General features: G+C 40.7%; 1 protein-coding gene and 1 long non-coding RNA gene across 2 annotated transcripts; both read left to right on the forward strand.

The window, feature by feature from the left end:
- Nucleotides 1-493: 493 nt before the first annotated feature.
- On the forward strand, nt 494-12,892 carry LOC142172898 (uncharacterized). The gene is made up of 3 exons (XR_012702033.1): nt 494-737; nt 7,630-7,721; nt 12,257-12,892. It is a non-coding gene; the product is annotated as an uncharacterized LOC142172898 (long non-coding RNA).
- Nucleotides 12,893-13,830: 938 nt separating this feature from the next.
- Nucleotides 13,831-16,247, forward strand: LOC142172492 (uncharacterized). Its single transcript, XM_075236121.1, has 6 exons — nt 13,831-14,160; nt 14,290-14,440; nt 14,738-15,027; nt 15,142-15,438; nt 15,543-15,914; nt 16,089-16,247. Exons 1-6 carry the CDS (start codon nt 13,831-13,833, stop codon nt 16,245-16,247), a joined length of 1,599 nt encoding a protein of 532 aa, XP_075092222.1.
- The last annotated feature ends 267 nt before the right edge of the window (nt 16,248-16,514 follow it).

The following is a 16,514-nucleotide window of genomic DNA, read 5'->3' on the forward strand; positions in this document are numbered from 1 at the left end:
TCCTTCAGTCAAATCCTAGATTTTTAAAAAAAAACGTTAAGCATATAATAGAAATAATGCTACTGCTTTATTTGAGTGTTAGCTCATGAAATTAGTGTGTAATTTTGATTTGATATTGGCATGTGGAGGTCAAAGCTAGGCAGTAATTGGATTTGATCACCAGTTGATCAAATCCATCACTGATTAGATTTCAGGCCAACCGGGCACTAATGAAGGGAGTATCATGATCCCTGCTGGTTAAATCAATTAGTCCATACGGGGTCAGAATCGGGCCATAACACTTTACATAAATGTAATTGTTAGTTTGAAGTTGTACAGTAATTTATCTAGTGCATCAAGTGCAATCAGTAGGACTATGTAATGCCATTTCTTATTGTTAGTTGTAATATAATTAAAGTGTGTAGTGTGAGTTCCTGTTCATATTGTACATATTTCTTTTGGTTAATCCATTTCTTGTTTCAACTATTTATTTCAAAGCCTATATGATTCTGTATGATCCGTACTTTTGAATCCCTAGGTGAATACGTTGTCCCAAAAAATGGAACCTATTTGAACGCTACTTGAGCTCTAATAGAGGCCCATCTCTATTTCTTCTTCTGATTGTATCAATTAAGGCTTGATATAGCCTACTGCAGCCCAGTCACGTTTAATGCCAAAGGGTCATTTCCAAGCCATTGATCTAGCGGGAGTTGGACGCGAACGTGCTAGGTGGCTGCAACATCGCCGTATATACCAAGGTAATTCCCAGGTTCTACTCGTAGGAGTTGGTACCTCCCATTTTTCTATTTTTCTTTGTTGTGTTAGTTAAATTTCTGTCATCTTAGTTCGTATTAGTTATTCACCGTATTAGTGTACCTGTAGTTGCAACTTGTCTTCTTCTAGTTTGGTCTATTGCCTTGTATGTATTAGTGATTCCCCTTAGTTTGTCGTAGGTATAATGGTTGTGGTCTGGGATGGTCGAGTGAGGTCATGTACTCGGGGAGAGCAGGGGATGAGGCGGGAGGTAGGGAAGGGTTTAGGGGGTGGGGCGGGAGGCAAGGGAGGTAAAGGGAACAAGGGTGTCTGTAGGTTGAGAATTGGGTCATGGAACATAGGTACATTGACGGGTAAGTCTATAGAGTTGGCGAAGATCCTCCAGAAGAAGAGGGTCAATATAGCTTGTGTCCAAGAGACAAGGTGGGTAGGGTCATGGGTGAAGGACGCAGATAGGTATAAACTTTGGTACTCAGGAGTCCAGAAAGGTAAGATGGGGTGTGTATCTTGGTGGATAGGGAACTTAGAGAGTCTGTGGTTGAGGTTAGACGAGTGAATGATAGATTGATGATTATTAAGTTGGTGGTTGGAGAGTGCACCCTAAACTTCGTTAGCGCCTATGCACCGCGTGCGGGCCTAGATGAGGAGGTTAAACGGTGCTTCTGGGAGGGGTTAGATAAGACTGTGCACCAGGTTCTGCCTGTTGAGAAGCTATTCACAAGAGGGGATTTCAATGGTCATATTGGGTCGATCGCTGGTGGTTATGGTGAGGTGCATGGAGGCTTCCATTTTGGGGAGAGGAATGGAGGAGGTACCTCACTGTTGGACTTCTCTAAGGCTTTTGGGTTGGTAGTTGCGAACTCTAGCTTCCGAAGAGGGAGAAGCATTTGGTTACTTTTCAAAATGCGGAGGCAAAGACTCAGATTGACTATCTCCTCTTCGGAAGATATGATAAAGGGTTGTCTAAGGATTGTAAGGTGATTTCGGGTGAGATACTCGCGGCGTAGCATAGGCTCTTGGTGATAGACATTGGTATTATGTTAAAGAGAAGGAAAAAGTCTGCTCGAGGAAGACTAATAATCAGGTGGGGAGCCTTAAATAAGGATAAAGGCCAAGATTTGGAGGGGCGGTTGTCAGCTATGGGAGCTTGGAAGAGCAGTGGTGACGCGAGCACTATAAGGTCAGCGACAGCAGACTATATAAGAGAGGCTGCGAAAGAGGTGCTAGGGTCTTGACGGGTGTCTCTAGTGGGCACATAGGAGACTGGTGGTGGAATGAAGTGGTCCAAGGTAAAGTGGAAGTGAATAAGGTAGCGTACCTAAAGTTAGTGGGAAGCATAGGTGTGGAGGAGAGGCGAGCGTGCATGGAGAGGTATAAGGTAGCTAGGAAGGAAGCTAAGCTGGCGATCACGGAGGCTAAGACTGCGGCCTATAGTCGTATGTATGAGGAATTGGGGGAAAAGATGGGAAGAAGAAGTTGTTCTGGATGGCCAAGTTGAGAGAAAGGAAGGCTCGGGATTTGGACCAAGTGAGATAAATCAAGGACGAAGATGGTAGAGTATTGATGGAAGATGCCCAGATTAAGAGGAGATGGAAGACTTACTTTTAGAAACTCCTGAATGAAGAAGGGGATCGGAATATTGTGCTAGGCGAATTGGAGTATTCCGAGAGTCACAATGACTCTGAGTACTGCATGTGTATCAAGGTTGAGGAGGTCGTGGGAGCTATACATAAGATGAGTAGGGGCAGAGTTATCGGGCCAGACGAGATTCCGGTGAAATTTTAGAAGTGTGTGGGGAGATCATGTTTGGAGTGGTTGACTAGGTTGTTTAATGTTATTTTTAAGGCAAAGAGGATTCTGGATGAGTGCAGGTGGAGTACGGTAGTTCCATTGTATAAGAACAAAGGTGATATCCAGAGTTGTAACAATTATAGGTGTATCAAATTACTGAGTCATACCATGAAAGTGTGGGAGATGGCGATTGAAGCGAGGGTGACGATAACAGTGTCTGTACCCGATAACTAGCTTGAGTTTATGTCGGGTCGTTCTACTACAAAAGCTATACACCTTGTTAGGCGGTTGGTGGAACTGTACAGAGAGAGAGGAAGAAGGATATGCACATGGTGTTTATTGACCTAGAGAAAACGTATGACAAGGTTCCTAGAGAAGTTCTTTGGAGATGCTTGGAGGCAAAAGGTATGTCGGTTCCTTACATTATGGCGATTAAGGACATGTATGCTAGGGCAAAGACTCAGGTTAGGATAGTAGGAGGCGACTCAGATCATTTTTCGGTTGAAATGGGGTTACACCAAGGTTTTGCGCTCAGTCCGTTCTTGTTCGCCTTGGTGATGGACGCGTTAACACACCATATTCAAAGGGAGGTGCCATGGTGCATGCTATTTGCCGATGACATAGTTCTGACTAATGAGTCGCGAGCCGGTGTTAATGAGAGGCTGGAGGTTTGGAGATAGGCTCTTGAGTATAAGGGTTTCAAGTTGAGCAGGACGAAGATGGAATACTTGGAGTGTAAGTTCAGCACTGAGCCAGGGGAAGTGGATGTGGATGTGAGGCTTGAATCACAGGTCATCCTAAGTAGATGCAGCTTTAAGTACCTTGGGTCGGTTATTCAGGGGGGATGGGAGATCGACGAGGATGTCACACACCATATTGGGGTAGGATGGATAAAGTGGAGGTTAGCATTTGGAGTCCTGTATGATAAGAGAGTTCCACCGATACTCAAAGATAAGTTCTATAAAGCGGTGGTTAGACCGGCCATGATGTATGGGGCTGAGTGTTGGCCTGTAAAGAACTCACATATCCAGAAGATGAAAGTAGCAAAAATGAGGATGTTGAGGTGGATGTGCGGGCATACTAGGATGGATAAGATTAGGAATGACGATATTTGGGAGAAGGTGTATGTGGCTCCCATTGATGACAAGATACGGGAAGTGAGGCTCAAATGGTTCAGGCATGTTTAGAGGAAAAGCCCAGATGCACCGGTAAGGAGATGTGATCAGCTGGTTGTGCAGGGAACGAGATGAGGTAGAGGGTGGCCTAAGAAGTATTGGGGAGAGGTGATCAGGCAGAATATGGCGAGGCTTCAGATTTCTGAGGGCATGACACTTGATAGTAAGATGTGGAGGTCGAGTATTAGGGTTGTAGGTTAGGAAATAGTTGAGTCTTTCCTTACTTCGTACCATTGTGAGACAAGTATGGTAGGGTTTTTGTCTAAGATAGTGACAATGTTGTGTCTTACTATTTCACTTTTCAGTGCAGGACCTATTTACTAGCTATCGCTTTTGCTTTGCATCTTTCTTCTGGATTTCATGTTGTTCCTATTTTTCCTATAATTTCTGTGGTGATACTAATATTGTCTCCTTTTTTTTATTTTCTTAAGTCGAGGGTCTTTCGGAAATAGCCTCTCTACTCCTTTGGGGTACGGGTAAGGTCTGCGTACACACTGCCCTCCCCAGACCTCATTAGAGAGATTTTACTGGGTTGCTATTGTTGTTGTTGTAACCTTGTTCAACTATTGATACTCAACGCACATCCTCATAGAAGAATACTTCTTTACTAATAACACCAGGTCACCCCAAGGGGAAACACTCGGTCTAATGACCCCCTTATCAAGCAAATCATGCAACTGCTCCTTCAATTCCTTCAACTCATCTCGAGCCATATGGTATGGAATAATATGAATAGGCTGAGTGTCTAGAACCAAATCAATACAAAAAATCAATATCCCTATCAGGTGGTATGTCTGATAGATCTGCAGGAAACACCTCTAAAAGTTCTCTCACTATTGGTACTAAATCCATAGAAGGAACCTCTGCACTAAAATCCCAATGTAAGCCAATATGCTAAACGCTTCTTCTCAACCATGAGTCGAGCATTCATAAATGAAATCAACCTACTTGTAGAGTAGCCAAGGGTCCATCTCCACTCTAGTCTAAGCAACCTTGGCATAGCTAAATTTACAGTCTTGGCATGATAATTCGAGATAACATGATATGAGGACAACCAATTCATACTAAGAATAAACTCAAAATCTACCATATCCAACAACAAGAGATCAACTATGGTATCAAAACCATTAATAGTAACAATACAAGACCGGTACTATCACGATCCCAAATTCCCACCTTACGATGTCGTGATGGCACATAGTCTCTAAGACTAGGTAACCCTACATACATTGATAGTTTAACTGTAATAACAAACTAAGATAATAAAATAAACCGATAAAGCTCATAATAACTCCAAAACGGAGCATCAGTTACAAACTCCCAAAAACCGGTGGAACTGAGTCATAAGCTCTAAATAGAGTGCACTAAAAATCTCAAAGTATAGTACTGTTTTGAACAAAAAAGAAATAGTAAAACATCTAAAAGCAAAAGGTGACTTCGAGGCCTGCGAACATCGAGCAAGTGTACCTTGAAGTCTCCGGAAACAGTTAATCAATCACTGGCATCCGACATGAGCGGATGTACCTGGGTCTGCACAAAAAAATATGTAGAAACGTATCATGAGTATACCACAATGGTACCCAGTAGTATGAAGCCTAACCTCGGTAGAGTAGTGACAATTCCAGGTCGAGACACCTACTAGGACAAGAAAACTGAACAAAATATAATATATTCTAATGACAGAAGGCGAGGAAGTGAATGACAACAAACAATACAATAATGTAAACTAACAACGGAATTTAGGGCAATAAGACAACAAGGAATGAACATACGGTAAAAACAACAAGTAATCAAATATGGACAATTACAAGTAAAGCAAATGAAGAGATAGCAAAAATTGTTAAACCAACAAGCCTTTTTATCATGGAATATACAACAAGAATCACAACCGAGGTACCACACCTCAAATTTCATTTCACAAATTACAATCACAATCTTCCTTATATCACCGCGTGAGCCTTGCATTTATTGTTAAAAATATTTTTCCGAAATAGCTACACGCATTTTATCCCCTTATCTCACCACGTGCCTTCAAGTAATTCCCTTACTAGCAACACCCGTATCAATCCTACATTATCTCACCGCGTGCATATCAACCTCTATCTTTATACCATTGCATGTGTATCAATATCACAACACAATAATCAACTCGTACCACATGTGCCCATATGCCACAACACTTGCCAAAAATCAATAATACCAATGTTACCACAACATATAGCCCTCGGCTCAACCAACAATGTGAACAAGAATCTCAATAATAACAAAATGAATGAGGAATATTCAACGATGGAGGATATCTTAACAATCAACAATTTCAATGTTACACCCCACAATATTATGATGATGTTACGTCCTGCAGTATTACATTATGATAATGTTACACTTCGCAGTGTTAAGTTACGACAATGTTGCACCCTGCAGTATTACATTACGGTGATGTTAACCTTCACAGTATTAAGTTCCGACGATGTTGAACCTTGTAGTATTGTACGTTGAATTTGTCATAAGGTAATTGACATCAGTCCAAATAAAAGATTATTTAGAGATTATAAAGATTATGCTATTTCACAAGTGATGAGTAAATTCGTGAAGGTGAAAGGGGAAGCAAGTCAAAGAAAAATAAATTTTCGTCAAAGTTTGGCATTTTGGGGTAAAATACGGCCCGAGCTAAAATATCCGATATTTATAAACTAGTTCTATACAAGGTACTACATGACCATAAGGTGTACAAGGTATGTTAAAAGAGAGTAATATTTTAAGTAAGTTGAGACAATTCTTAATTATGTGGGTAATTGATTACTTACCAGGTACTGGAACATTACCTAATTAATCCAAATATTTGGATAAGTATTAAATCAAAATGTGGCAGCAAAAAGAATCATGATATTGTGACTCAAAAGTGACTATATTATGTGGCATTCTCAAAAGAAAGTGAGTCATTTCCATTTAATAATGGATAAACACCTAAAGAGTCTTATCCTTTATTAAGGAATATAAGTCAGAATCCCATCTATATGCATTCAAAAGGATCAGAACGTCCATTAGTCTTTGGTAACATTCATATATCATTCTTTCTTAGTTCAAAATAGGTTAGGAGCAGAAGCTAAATTCATCACAAAAGCTTCCAACAAGAATTTGTTAGAATCGTAGCAACGTGAAATTGTGCGGTTCTAAAGGAGTACGGTACAATCTTCTCCAGAAAAATTATATGGAGTTTTCCCTACTCCAGGTATGTTAAGGCTATCCCTTCTTTCTTTTTGGCATGATCTATACGACATGAACGAAACGAGAAAATGCACAACTTCCATAAATGACTCTATTCATTGAAATGCTAGAGGTGTCTATATTCTTGATTCCCCATGTAGATTATTATTATATCTTCTGTTCATGGGTCTCAGAAAAATACGTATTTGATAAAGTTTATCTGAAAGGCACATGGATTTTTATGGAATTTCGAGAAAATCTTATTAACATATTTCTTATGCATTTCATGCATTTATACATGTACATTGACCCATGACCAGATGGAATTATATACGTGTATATATGTATATTATATTTATATGGGATATGGGAAAAGGTTACGGCGTTAAATATGCACCACCACCTGATCAGCTGGTATACATTGATAATTTTGCCTACAGTGACCGAGATGATATGATGGGATGCCCTTAGAGGCCTGATGATGTTATGAAACATGTACCTATGCACGACATGACATTCATACTCATATGCATGACACTATAATTATTTCACAAATTTCAGAGTTATCCAGATTTACAGGTTGAATCATTTATTCTATATCCCGTCCATATCTGTTATGTACTTATTTATGGCCTGACATACTCGGTACATTATTCGTACTGACATCCCTTTTGCCCGGGGATGCTGTGTTTCATGCCCGCAGGTCCCGCTAGACAGATCGAGAGCCCTCCAAGTAGGCTCTCAGCTCAGCGGAAGATGTTGGTGCGCTCAACTTGCTTCGGAGTTGCTCATTTGGTTAGTATGATTTAGACATGTATTGTTTTATGGCGGGACTCTATCTCAACCTTTATGAAAATTATGTATTCTTAGAGGCTTGTAGACAGATGTCATGTACGTAAAATATTGTATGGCCTTGTCGGCCTATGTTCAGTATACGAGTGGATATTTGGTCTTATAGGCTCGTATATCTTACGTATAAATAGGTATTACATGTTGTATTCTACCTATTTCACGGCAGCCTCTCCAGCTCAGTTATCTATGATAGTATGATACGAAAAGATACGTTATGTTGGTACTCGGTTGAGTAAGGTACCGGGTGCCTGTCGCAGCCCATCGGTTTGGGTCGTGACAAAAGTGGTATCAGAGCAGTTCTGTCCTAGGGAGTCTACAAGCCGTGTCTAGTAGAGTTTTGTTTATGGGTGTGTCGTGCACCACACTTATAAGCAGGAGTCTACAAGGCATTTAGGACTGTCACTCTTTCTACAGGGCCTAGATTGTGTGGTAGAGCTCACTTATAAGAATTCAAATTCCGAAATTCTATTTTATTCATTATAAGAAGATAGCTACATCCATAAAGACGGTTGGTAAGAGATATAGCTATGGAAGAGTTGAGTCAGAGGAACTTGATTTTGTATCATTCTTATACTGGAAAAATATGAAGTTTCGAGCAGAACATGGGTGTACTAAGACGGGTAAGCCTTTTGATAAGGAGCCTTAAGACATGAATATCTATCCACCCCTATGGTCAAAGGCAATGAAGAAATTCAAAATATAGATAAAGTTTCAACAAGAAGAAAAAACAAGCAAGACGGAGAAGGGTACAAGGCGTCTAGTTAAAGAAGATTGTTGATATTTACAATTCATGCAGAGGAGTATAAGCCTTTTGAGTTACCTTCAACAATAACAGAGGTATGTACAATTGGCCACATCCATCTTATTTATGCCCAATAGGGGCTAACATAGGTAGTATAAGAGAAGGACGGATATGAGGATCCGGCTGGGGTTAGAGTAGCCCAAAATGATGAATGGATTGTTTGTGTTAGTTGATATTTTCAAAGGATATTACAAAGGTGCTAATAGATCTCCTTGTGAGGGACCCAGATGGTGTACTCTAAAATAGTACAGCTAGATATGAGTGCTACAAGGATAGGCACTAGAAACCTTGAAGGGATAAATATTACCTTAGTGTGGCTCCCATCCCTAGTAGAGAAAGAATGTTAGACAACTCAAAGGGCTAGTAGATGAAGCAAGTGGAGCTAAAAGTAAAAGAATGTCTTGTTCGAGTTTTCAGAATAAAGTGATAGACATAAATGTTAGCGGGAAATAAGAAGAGAGTAAATGAAGCATTATGATTAAGATATGATGCGTGGATGACAATGGTAGATCAAAAAGATGACAGTATAAAAGAAACCATACTCAATAAGGAAAACACGAGAGGTGATAGGCCTCGAGACAACAAAAGAGTATAGGCCATAAAACCATACCCTCATTTCGAGAAAAAAAGTTCGTGACTCTAACGTGATTAACGGAAGGAAAAGTTAGACCCCAGAGTAATAGAAATCAGTATGGACTAGTGAATAAGGTAAACTAAACATGAATTAGGAACTGAGTGATTTGATAATCATCAGTATCATGAGAATTTCGTATTGCATTTCGGCAACAATAGAATGGATAATAGAAGAAGATCCATGATGAATTCAGAGAATGGTCATTCAGGGAGATGTTTCCCTAAAGCAAGCAATATGAGCAAAGTTAAGCTTAAGGGACTTTATGTGCCAGTTACACTAAATGTCACCATTGCGAGTGAGTAATTTTGTTATCCTTGGTACAGAAGGGTTATTGCAAGGCGAGTAAGGGTCATTGGTGATGCGAAAAGACGCCAAGGATGGAGAGAAAAACATCTATAGGCAGGTCGTCGTAGCTCCAAGTATTAGTACTCCCCTAGAGGGGGGAATATGGGTGATGTGGCATTAAGTCAGAATTAAGTGCTTGGTTCTAGTAACTATGGAATAGTAAAGGAAGAATGCGATAAAAATGAGAAAGGGGTGAGATTGCACTTATCCAAATGTTACAGATATGCTATGATTCCAGGATGTTATGTAAGCACGAAGTCAAAAAAAGGGAAGTAGGGGTTCCTGCTGGGGATGTTATTGATAGATAAGGAGCCAGCACGTGAGGTAAGTTAAGACAAGGAAATAACCCAAGAAAGATTACGCAGAATATGGATATGAGAATGGGCCGACTAGGAATTAGTAGTTGATTCAGGAAGAGCCTAGTCATGACTAGACAAGAAGTTACTAACAAATCAACAGATCATGCAAGATGAATGTAGTAAACCCCAACATGGAGAATTCAGCATCGTAGTAATGCCATTATAATACTTGAGGTATATTCAAATAGGAGTCGGGATAGTTAAAGTTACCGTGTGAGTGTTACGGAGATAAAGGAAAGTGTCACTAGGAAGACAGTCAAAATATCAGTTCAGAAGCAACCATATAAGCACAAGGGCATGGAGGTAAGAAAGTACGGATAGTTATAGGCAAGAAAGGACATCAAAAGGGTCCGTAATAAGCTTACATCTTTACAAGAGTCAAGGGTTCTCCCTAAGTACTACAATGAAAGACTAGTTAAGAAAATAAGGAAGAAGGCTTCAACTTAAGCACAACGACCTAAAGAGGAAATGGTCGTATAACAACAACCTCACAACAATATTATAAGCACTCCAAAGGAAAGTGGAACCTACCGTGACTAATGAACGGGAAGTAAAATTAAAAATAATATTTGAAGATCATATGAGTTGCATGAAAACTCTGGCAGGTGTGGGCACTAAGATGAGTTAAGTGTGGACGCAACAAGGGGGCAGAAAGACCAGGAAAAGTAATAGCTTACGTTGAAAGAAAGCTAAAATGGAACGAAAGAAATTATTCGACCAATGATCCAGAGCTGGTTATGTTATGAACGCACTTAAGGGTTCAGAGTTTTATACATGCAGCATATACAACCGTAGAAGATTCTGGTATATGTTAAAAGAAAGAATTGAGCCAGGCCATAAACGAAGGATTGAATTGTTAATGGATTGTATCATGCATATTCCTCAGTGCCCATAAACTACTAAACAGAATAACTAAACCATGAACCCCAGAGCGGGAGATAATTTAAACAGACATAAAGGCCGATCAGAAGAAGGAGGAAACTAAAGAGTTACATCAACGAAGTAAATCAGGAATTCGGTTATTAGACCCAAAAGTTATAGAAATCATAATTGGGAATATTACAGAAGTACTCTTAATATCAAAGGTACAAGGGAGATATTACAACAACCATATTCTATAACGGCTCTACGATAAAGGCGGTTAGAAGAAGTACTAGCCTCACAAGAAGTCAGTATGAAGCTCCCACCAAATTATATATGCCCAGAGGTGCAAGTATTATAATAGAGCTTCAAGTTGTGAATGTGAATTATACCTATGTAGAAGGGAGGTCATGAAAGAGATAGAAGACACAATGCAAGATTTTAAGGTAAGTGTCACGACCCGGAATTCCCACCCTCGGGAGTCATGATGGCGCCTACTCGTAGAAGTTAGGCAAGCCATGAACTTAGAAACCACTAACTCATTCATTTTTATATATGTTTCGCCAGTTAAATTATCAATGATTAAGCATTTAAATTATAGCGGAAAATAAAATTTAGCGGAAGTCTTAAATAAATATGAAACCCAAATACCTAGAAACCAATACATGTCTCTACCTAGAACCTGGTGTCACATCATCCACGGACTACTAAGAATACTACATACATCAGTTTGAAAGAAAGATAACATTGTCTGTCTCGAATACATGAGATAACAGAATATAAAATAGGATAGAGTAGACGCCGGGCCTGCGGACGCCTGCAAGGCTACCTCGGTGTCTAGGTGGACTGAAGGCTGGCTCCCGAGCTAATGTTGCTGCTCCAACGCTGCTCTGGTATCTGCACATAAGTGCAAAGTGTAGCATCAGCACAATCGACCCTATGTGCTGGTAAGTGTCTGGTCTAACCCTGGCAAGGTAGTGACGAGGCTAGGACCAGACTCCAGATAAACTTATGCAGTTATATAATATATATGGCGGAAAAAGTAAACATGTAATAAGCAATCAAAGCTGGGGAAGGGGAACATGCTTCGGGGGTAGCAGATAAAATAGAATATCAAAGAATAATAAGGAAACTACAAATTTAACTTCTAACACGGATAAAAGAAATAAGGTAACTTTCCCTTTCAGTTTCATCTTATTGCAGGCGTGCAACCCAATCCCATTTTTCATATTTTGTGGTAGGTGTACCACCCGCTCCCATTTTATTATATCTTGTGGTAGGCGTACCACCCGCTCCCATTTCATTATATATCATCGTAGGCGTATCACCCGCACCCAATTTATTATATCTCGTGGTAGGCGTACTGATAATAAGTGAATTTAACTATAATTATGCCCTAAATAACCACCTTCTTGTATAGTTTGGATGATTAAAGTGATAACAAAATGCTCTTATTAGTGTTTTTCATGATTTGCAGGTTATATATGACCAGAGAAGGCTATGGAGTACTTTTGGGATCAAATATGGAGAAAAAGAGGCCGATCGTAAAATTCCGTCAAGTAAACCACGCGAAACAGCTCAAGTCAAAACTGAAAGAGGACTATCGCGGTTTCACCGCGACCGCGGCAGAACCGCGGTAAAAGAAGGCTGTAGACAAAGTGAGAAACTAAAAGAGGACTGTCGCGGTTTCACCGCGACCGCGGCAGAACCGCGGTAGAAGATGGCTATAGACAAAGTGAGAATCAGAGAGCATGTTTGGCCGCGGTTTGACCGCGACCGCGGTAGAACCGCGGCGGAGGCGGAGAACTTCAGGGACTAAAGTGCAAAACACAAAATTTTTACCTCAAAACCCTATTTTAAACATTAGACTTCGCCCAAAAGAGGCATGTATTGATTTGGAGAGTATTTTTGGCAAGGAAAAACAATTGTGAGGGATCACCCAAAACATCTTTCTTCTTTTCTTTGATTTTTCTTGCAAGTTTTATGATGAATATTGTTTTAGTTTGTTTACCCATAGTTATGAGTAGCTAAATCCTTTGTCTAAGGTTTTATGAGTAGCTAAATCCTTTGTCTAAGGTTTTGATGGAACCTATTGGGGGATGAACTTCTTGTTTATGTGAATACAAATTGCTAGTCTCAATCTTTATTTGTTCAAATTTGTGCATGTTGTAGTTAATTGACAGGATCCTCAATTAGCTGTGCCAATTTAGTGTGCATAACTCGGGAGAGAGTGCATATTTAGGTTATTGTTGAACAACACCACTCCCAAAGTTTAAGAGGGATCTATAACTGCGGGTTTAAAGGCGGGATTAGGGATAATGAAGCCTTGAGTGCAATCTAAAGTGAACCGTGTTAATTAGAGCTAGCTAGTGTATCTCGGGAGAGTGCATTGAGTATATTACTGTGATTACTTGGGAGAGATTTATGGTAAGATGAGCGTTCATGATTGATAGAGAGGTGTTGGTCAATTTGTATGAAGTATAAACAGAAGGTATTCCATCAATATGGGAAGTCATTACCTTAGCGTTTTCTCATTATTGTTTACAACCTTAGCATCCTTAGTTTACAGCTGTTTATTTACTTGCAATTTTAGTTATTGAAGACACCATCAACTATGATTCAAACGTTTGGGGAAATTGGTTCTCAAGAGTTTAATGGGTCTAAAGATAGTGATTGATAGGTTAACTCTATGTGGATTCGACTCTGGGCAGAATACTCAGGTTATATTTGCAACGTCCGCAGGGTCCTTTTTATAAGGCATAGTTGGGCGTGATCAAATTTTGGCGCCGTTGCCGGGGAGTTAACGGAATTATCAATTACCATTGATAGAAATACAAAAATTCTTAGTGTAGTCAGTTTTCTCTCCACCAAATTTTTGATTGAAATTTTTGACGGTTGTTGATGTGGTTGCACAGGTGTATGCCTAGAAACTCTACGAGCACTGGAGAACTACTTGAAGGACTCTCAGACCCCGAGAAAACATTCCAGATATTGAACCATGCCAACAAAAGACTTCAACAACCTCATCAAACACACAAACTCGAAATTGACATGGGTGACGTAGACAACGTCAACGGAAACGTCAGAGATATGCCACCTCTTATGCTTGAGGCTGCACTATATGACTGGGCACAATCCACAGCTGACAATCTGGCCACTGCCATTATTGTGCCCGTGATACAAGCTGAATCGTTCCAGATCACGAACAACATGCTGCACTTGCTGCAAAACAAGGGACTATTTTCTGGGACACCAGCCGAAGATCCTCAGCAGCACTTGAAGAACTTCCTGTCGATTTGCAAAACTCAAAGGCAACCCAACGTAACTTCGGAAGCAATTAGGCTGTTATTATTTCCATTCTCGGTGACAGGAGCTGCTCAGGTCTGGCTAAACTCACTCCCCATAAACTCTATAGAAACTTGGGATGAGTTAGTCAAGCAATTTCACATCAAGTTCCACCCGCCCAACAAAACAACTCAACAAATTGATGAGATCGTGAGCTTTAAACAGAAACCAATGGAGACACTGCATGAGACATGGAGCCGGTTTAAAGGAATGTTGGTTATATGTCCACACCATGGTATTCTAGATCAGATGTTGGGACAACGGTTTTACATGGGACTGTCAGATAGCATGAAGAACATTGTAGATGCCTCAGCTGGTAGGGCATTTTTGAGCAAAACTAGGAGAGAAGGTCAGAGTCTGCTTGACAAAATAGCTCAAAATTCGGGGTGGACGACGAGGAATGCACCTATCACTCCAGTGGTGCACTCAGTGCCTTTTGACCCATCAAATTCCATGGCTGAAAATGTGGCGACCCTCTTGACACAGATGAGCATACTCACCAAAAAGGTGGAGGAATCTGGGCAGAAACAGCAAGTGCACATTGTAGATACTACCAATGGGGGCTTGTGCACATCTTGCATTAGTCAGCCAGTTGGTAATCCTTGGAATGCAGAACATGATCATCATCATCAGTACCCTGAAGACATGAATTATGTGTCAAACTATGGAGGCCAGAGACAGGGCAATCAGAACTGGGGTCAGCAAACTCAACAGCCATACAGACCACCTCAGCCACAGTACAACGCTGGAAGCATGGGAGGTATGAGACCTCCCAACAATATGGCACCTTATCCAAGGCCACAGGGGTATAACAATCAGCAGCAAGGGTATCCCCCACCTCAGCAACAGCATGGTGGAAGGCAAGAAGATGGGTTCACTAGACTTGAAGCAATGATGCAGCAGGTTATTGGGTCCAATGCAAAAATAAATGAAAGAGTAGATGCACATGACGCAGCAATCAAAAATATTGAAGTGCAATTGGGCCAAATTTCAATGTCTTTGAACAATCATCCTTAGGGGACATTACCTGCAGACACCCAGATTAATCCAAAATATCAGGGCCCAAAGCAGCTGATGGCGGTGAGTCTCCGTAATGGCAGGGATCTAGATGTAGAACAAGAGAGAGCTCGAGAAAATATACAGGCTGAGACATTCATTCTAGTGCCCATTGAGCTGGATGAGTCTACGATACTGACAGAGGTGATAGTCCAGCCTGCTCAGGAAGAAAAGAACATTCAGCAGGAGACCGAGAAAGTAGCTGAGCCAGTTGAAGAGCCAGTAGTTGAAATAGTAGCTGATAAAGAGAAGTCCCAAGTGATTGGGAAGAAGAGACCTCTGCACCCTTTCCACAGAGGCTGGCCAAGCATCAAAAGGAGGAGCAGTATAAAAAGTTCTTTGAAATGCTCAAACAAATCCAGGTAAATATTCCACTGATTGAAGCTTTAAAGGAGATGCTTGGGTACGCAAAAATGATGAAGGACTTGATGTCCCGGAAATTTGATTTTCAGGACTTGGCTACGGTTACACTTACTCAGACCTATAGTGCAGTGGTGACGAGACCTATTGCTGAAAAGCTGTCTGATCCAAGTAGCTTTACAATTCCATGCACTATTGGGAATTTTGCCTTTTCTAAGGCGCTCTGTGATTTAGGGGCCAGCATTAATCTTATGTCCCTGGCTATCTATAAGAGTTTGGGCATTGGGAGAGCTAGACCCACCTCCATGTTGTTGCAGCTGGCCGACAGGACTGTGAAGCATACATTCGGTATCCTTGATGATGTGCTTATTCATGTGGGGAAATTTGTGTTCCCTACAGATTTTGTGATCTTGGATTGCAAGTGGATGAAGAGATTCCTATAATCTTAGGAAGACCATTCTTGGCCACAGGGAGAGCTCTGATTGACTGTGAGACTAAGGAGCTCAAAAATGAGACTCAATGATGAGGAAATAACATTTAATGTGCAGAAGTCTATGAGGCGACCAAGCAAGTTCTCCAATTGCTCTCTTATTGATGTCGTGGATGTAATTGTAGAGTCCGATGATGAGGTGTTGACAATTGAGGACCCCCTTGTTGCATGTTTGATGAACTTAGATGAAGTGAATGGTGAGGATTTGGTGGAATAGGTGTTGGCATTGGAAGGTAGAGGGTTCTGGGAGAGAAATCTAGAGTTTGAGCCATTGCACTTAGAAAAGAGAGAAACTCCTCCAGCTAAGCCATCCATTGAAGAACCACCAAAGCTGGAGTTAAATCTATTGCCAGCCCACCTCAGGTATGAATTTCTGGGACCTGACTCCACATTACCTGTTATTATCTCATCTAGTTTGTTAGATGTGCAGGTTCAAAAACTTTTACAGGTACTAAATGAGTGCAAAATTCTCATGGGATGGACC

This window comes from Nicotiana tabacum, chromosome 18 (genome assembly GCF_000715075.1).
Source record: "Nicotiana tabacum cultivar K326 chromosome 18, ASM71507v2, whole genome shotgun sequence".
Taxonomy (NCBI): domain Eukaryota; kingdom Viridiplantae; phylum Streptophyta; class Magnoliopsida; order Solanales; family Solanaceae; genus Nicotiana; species Nicotiana tabacum.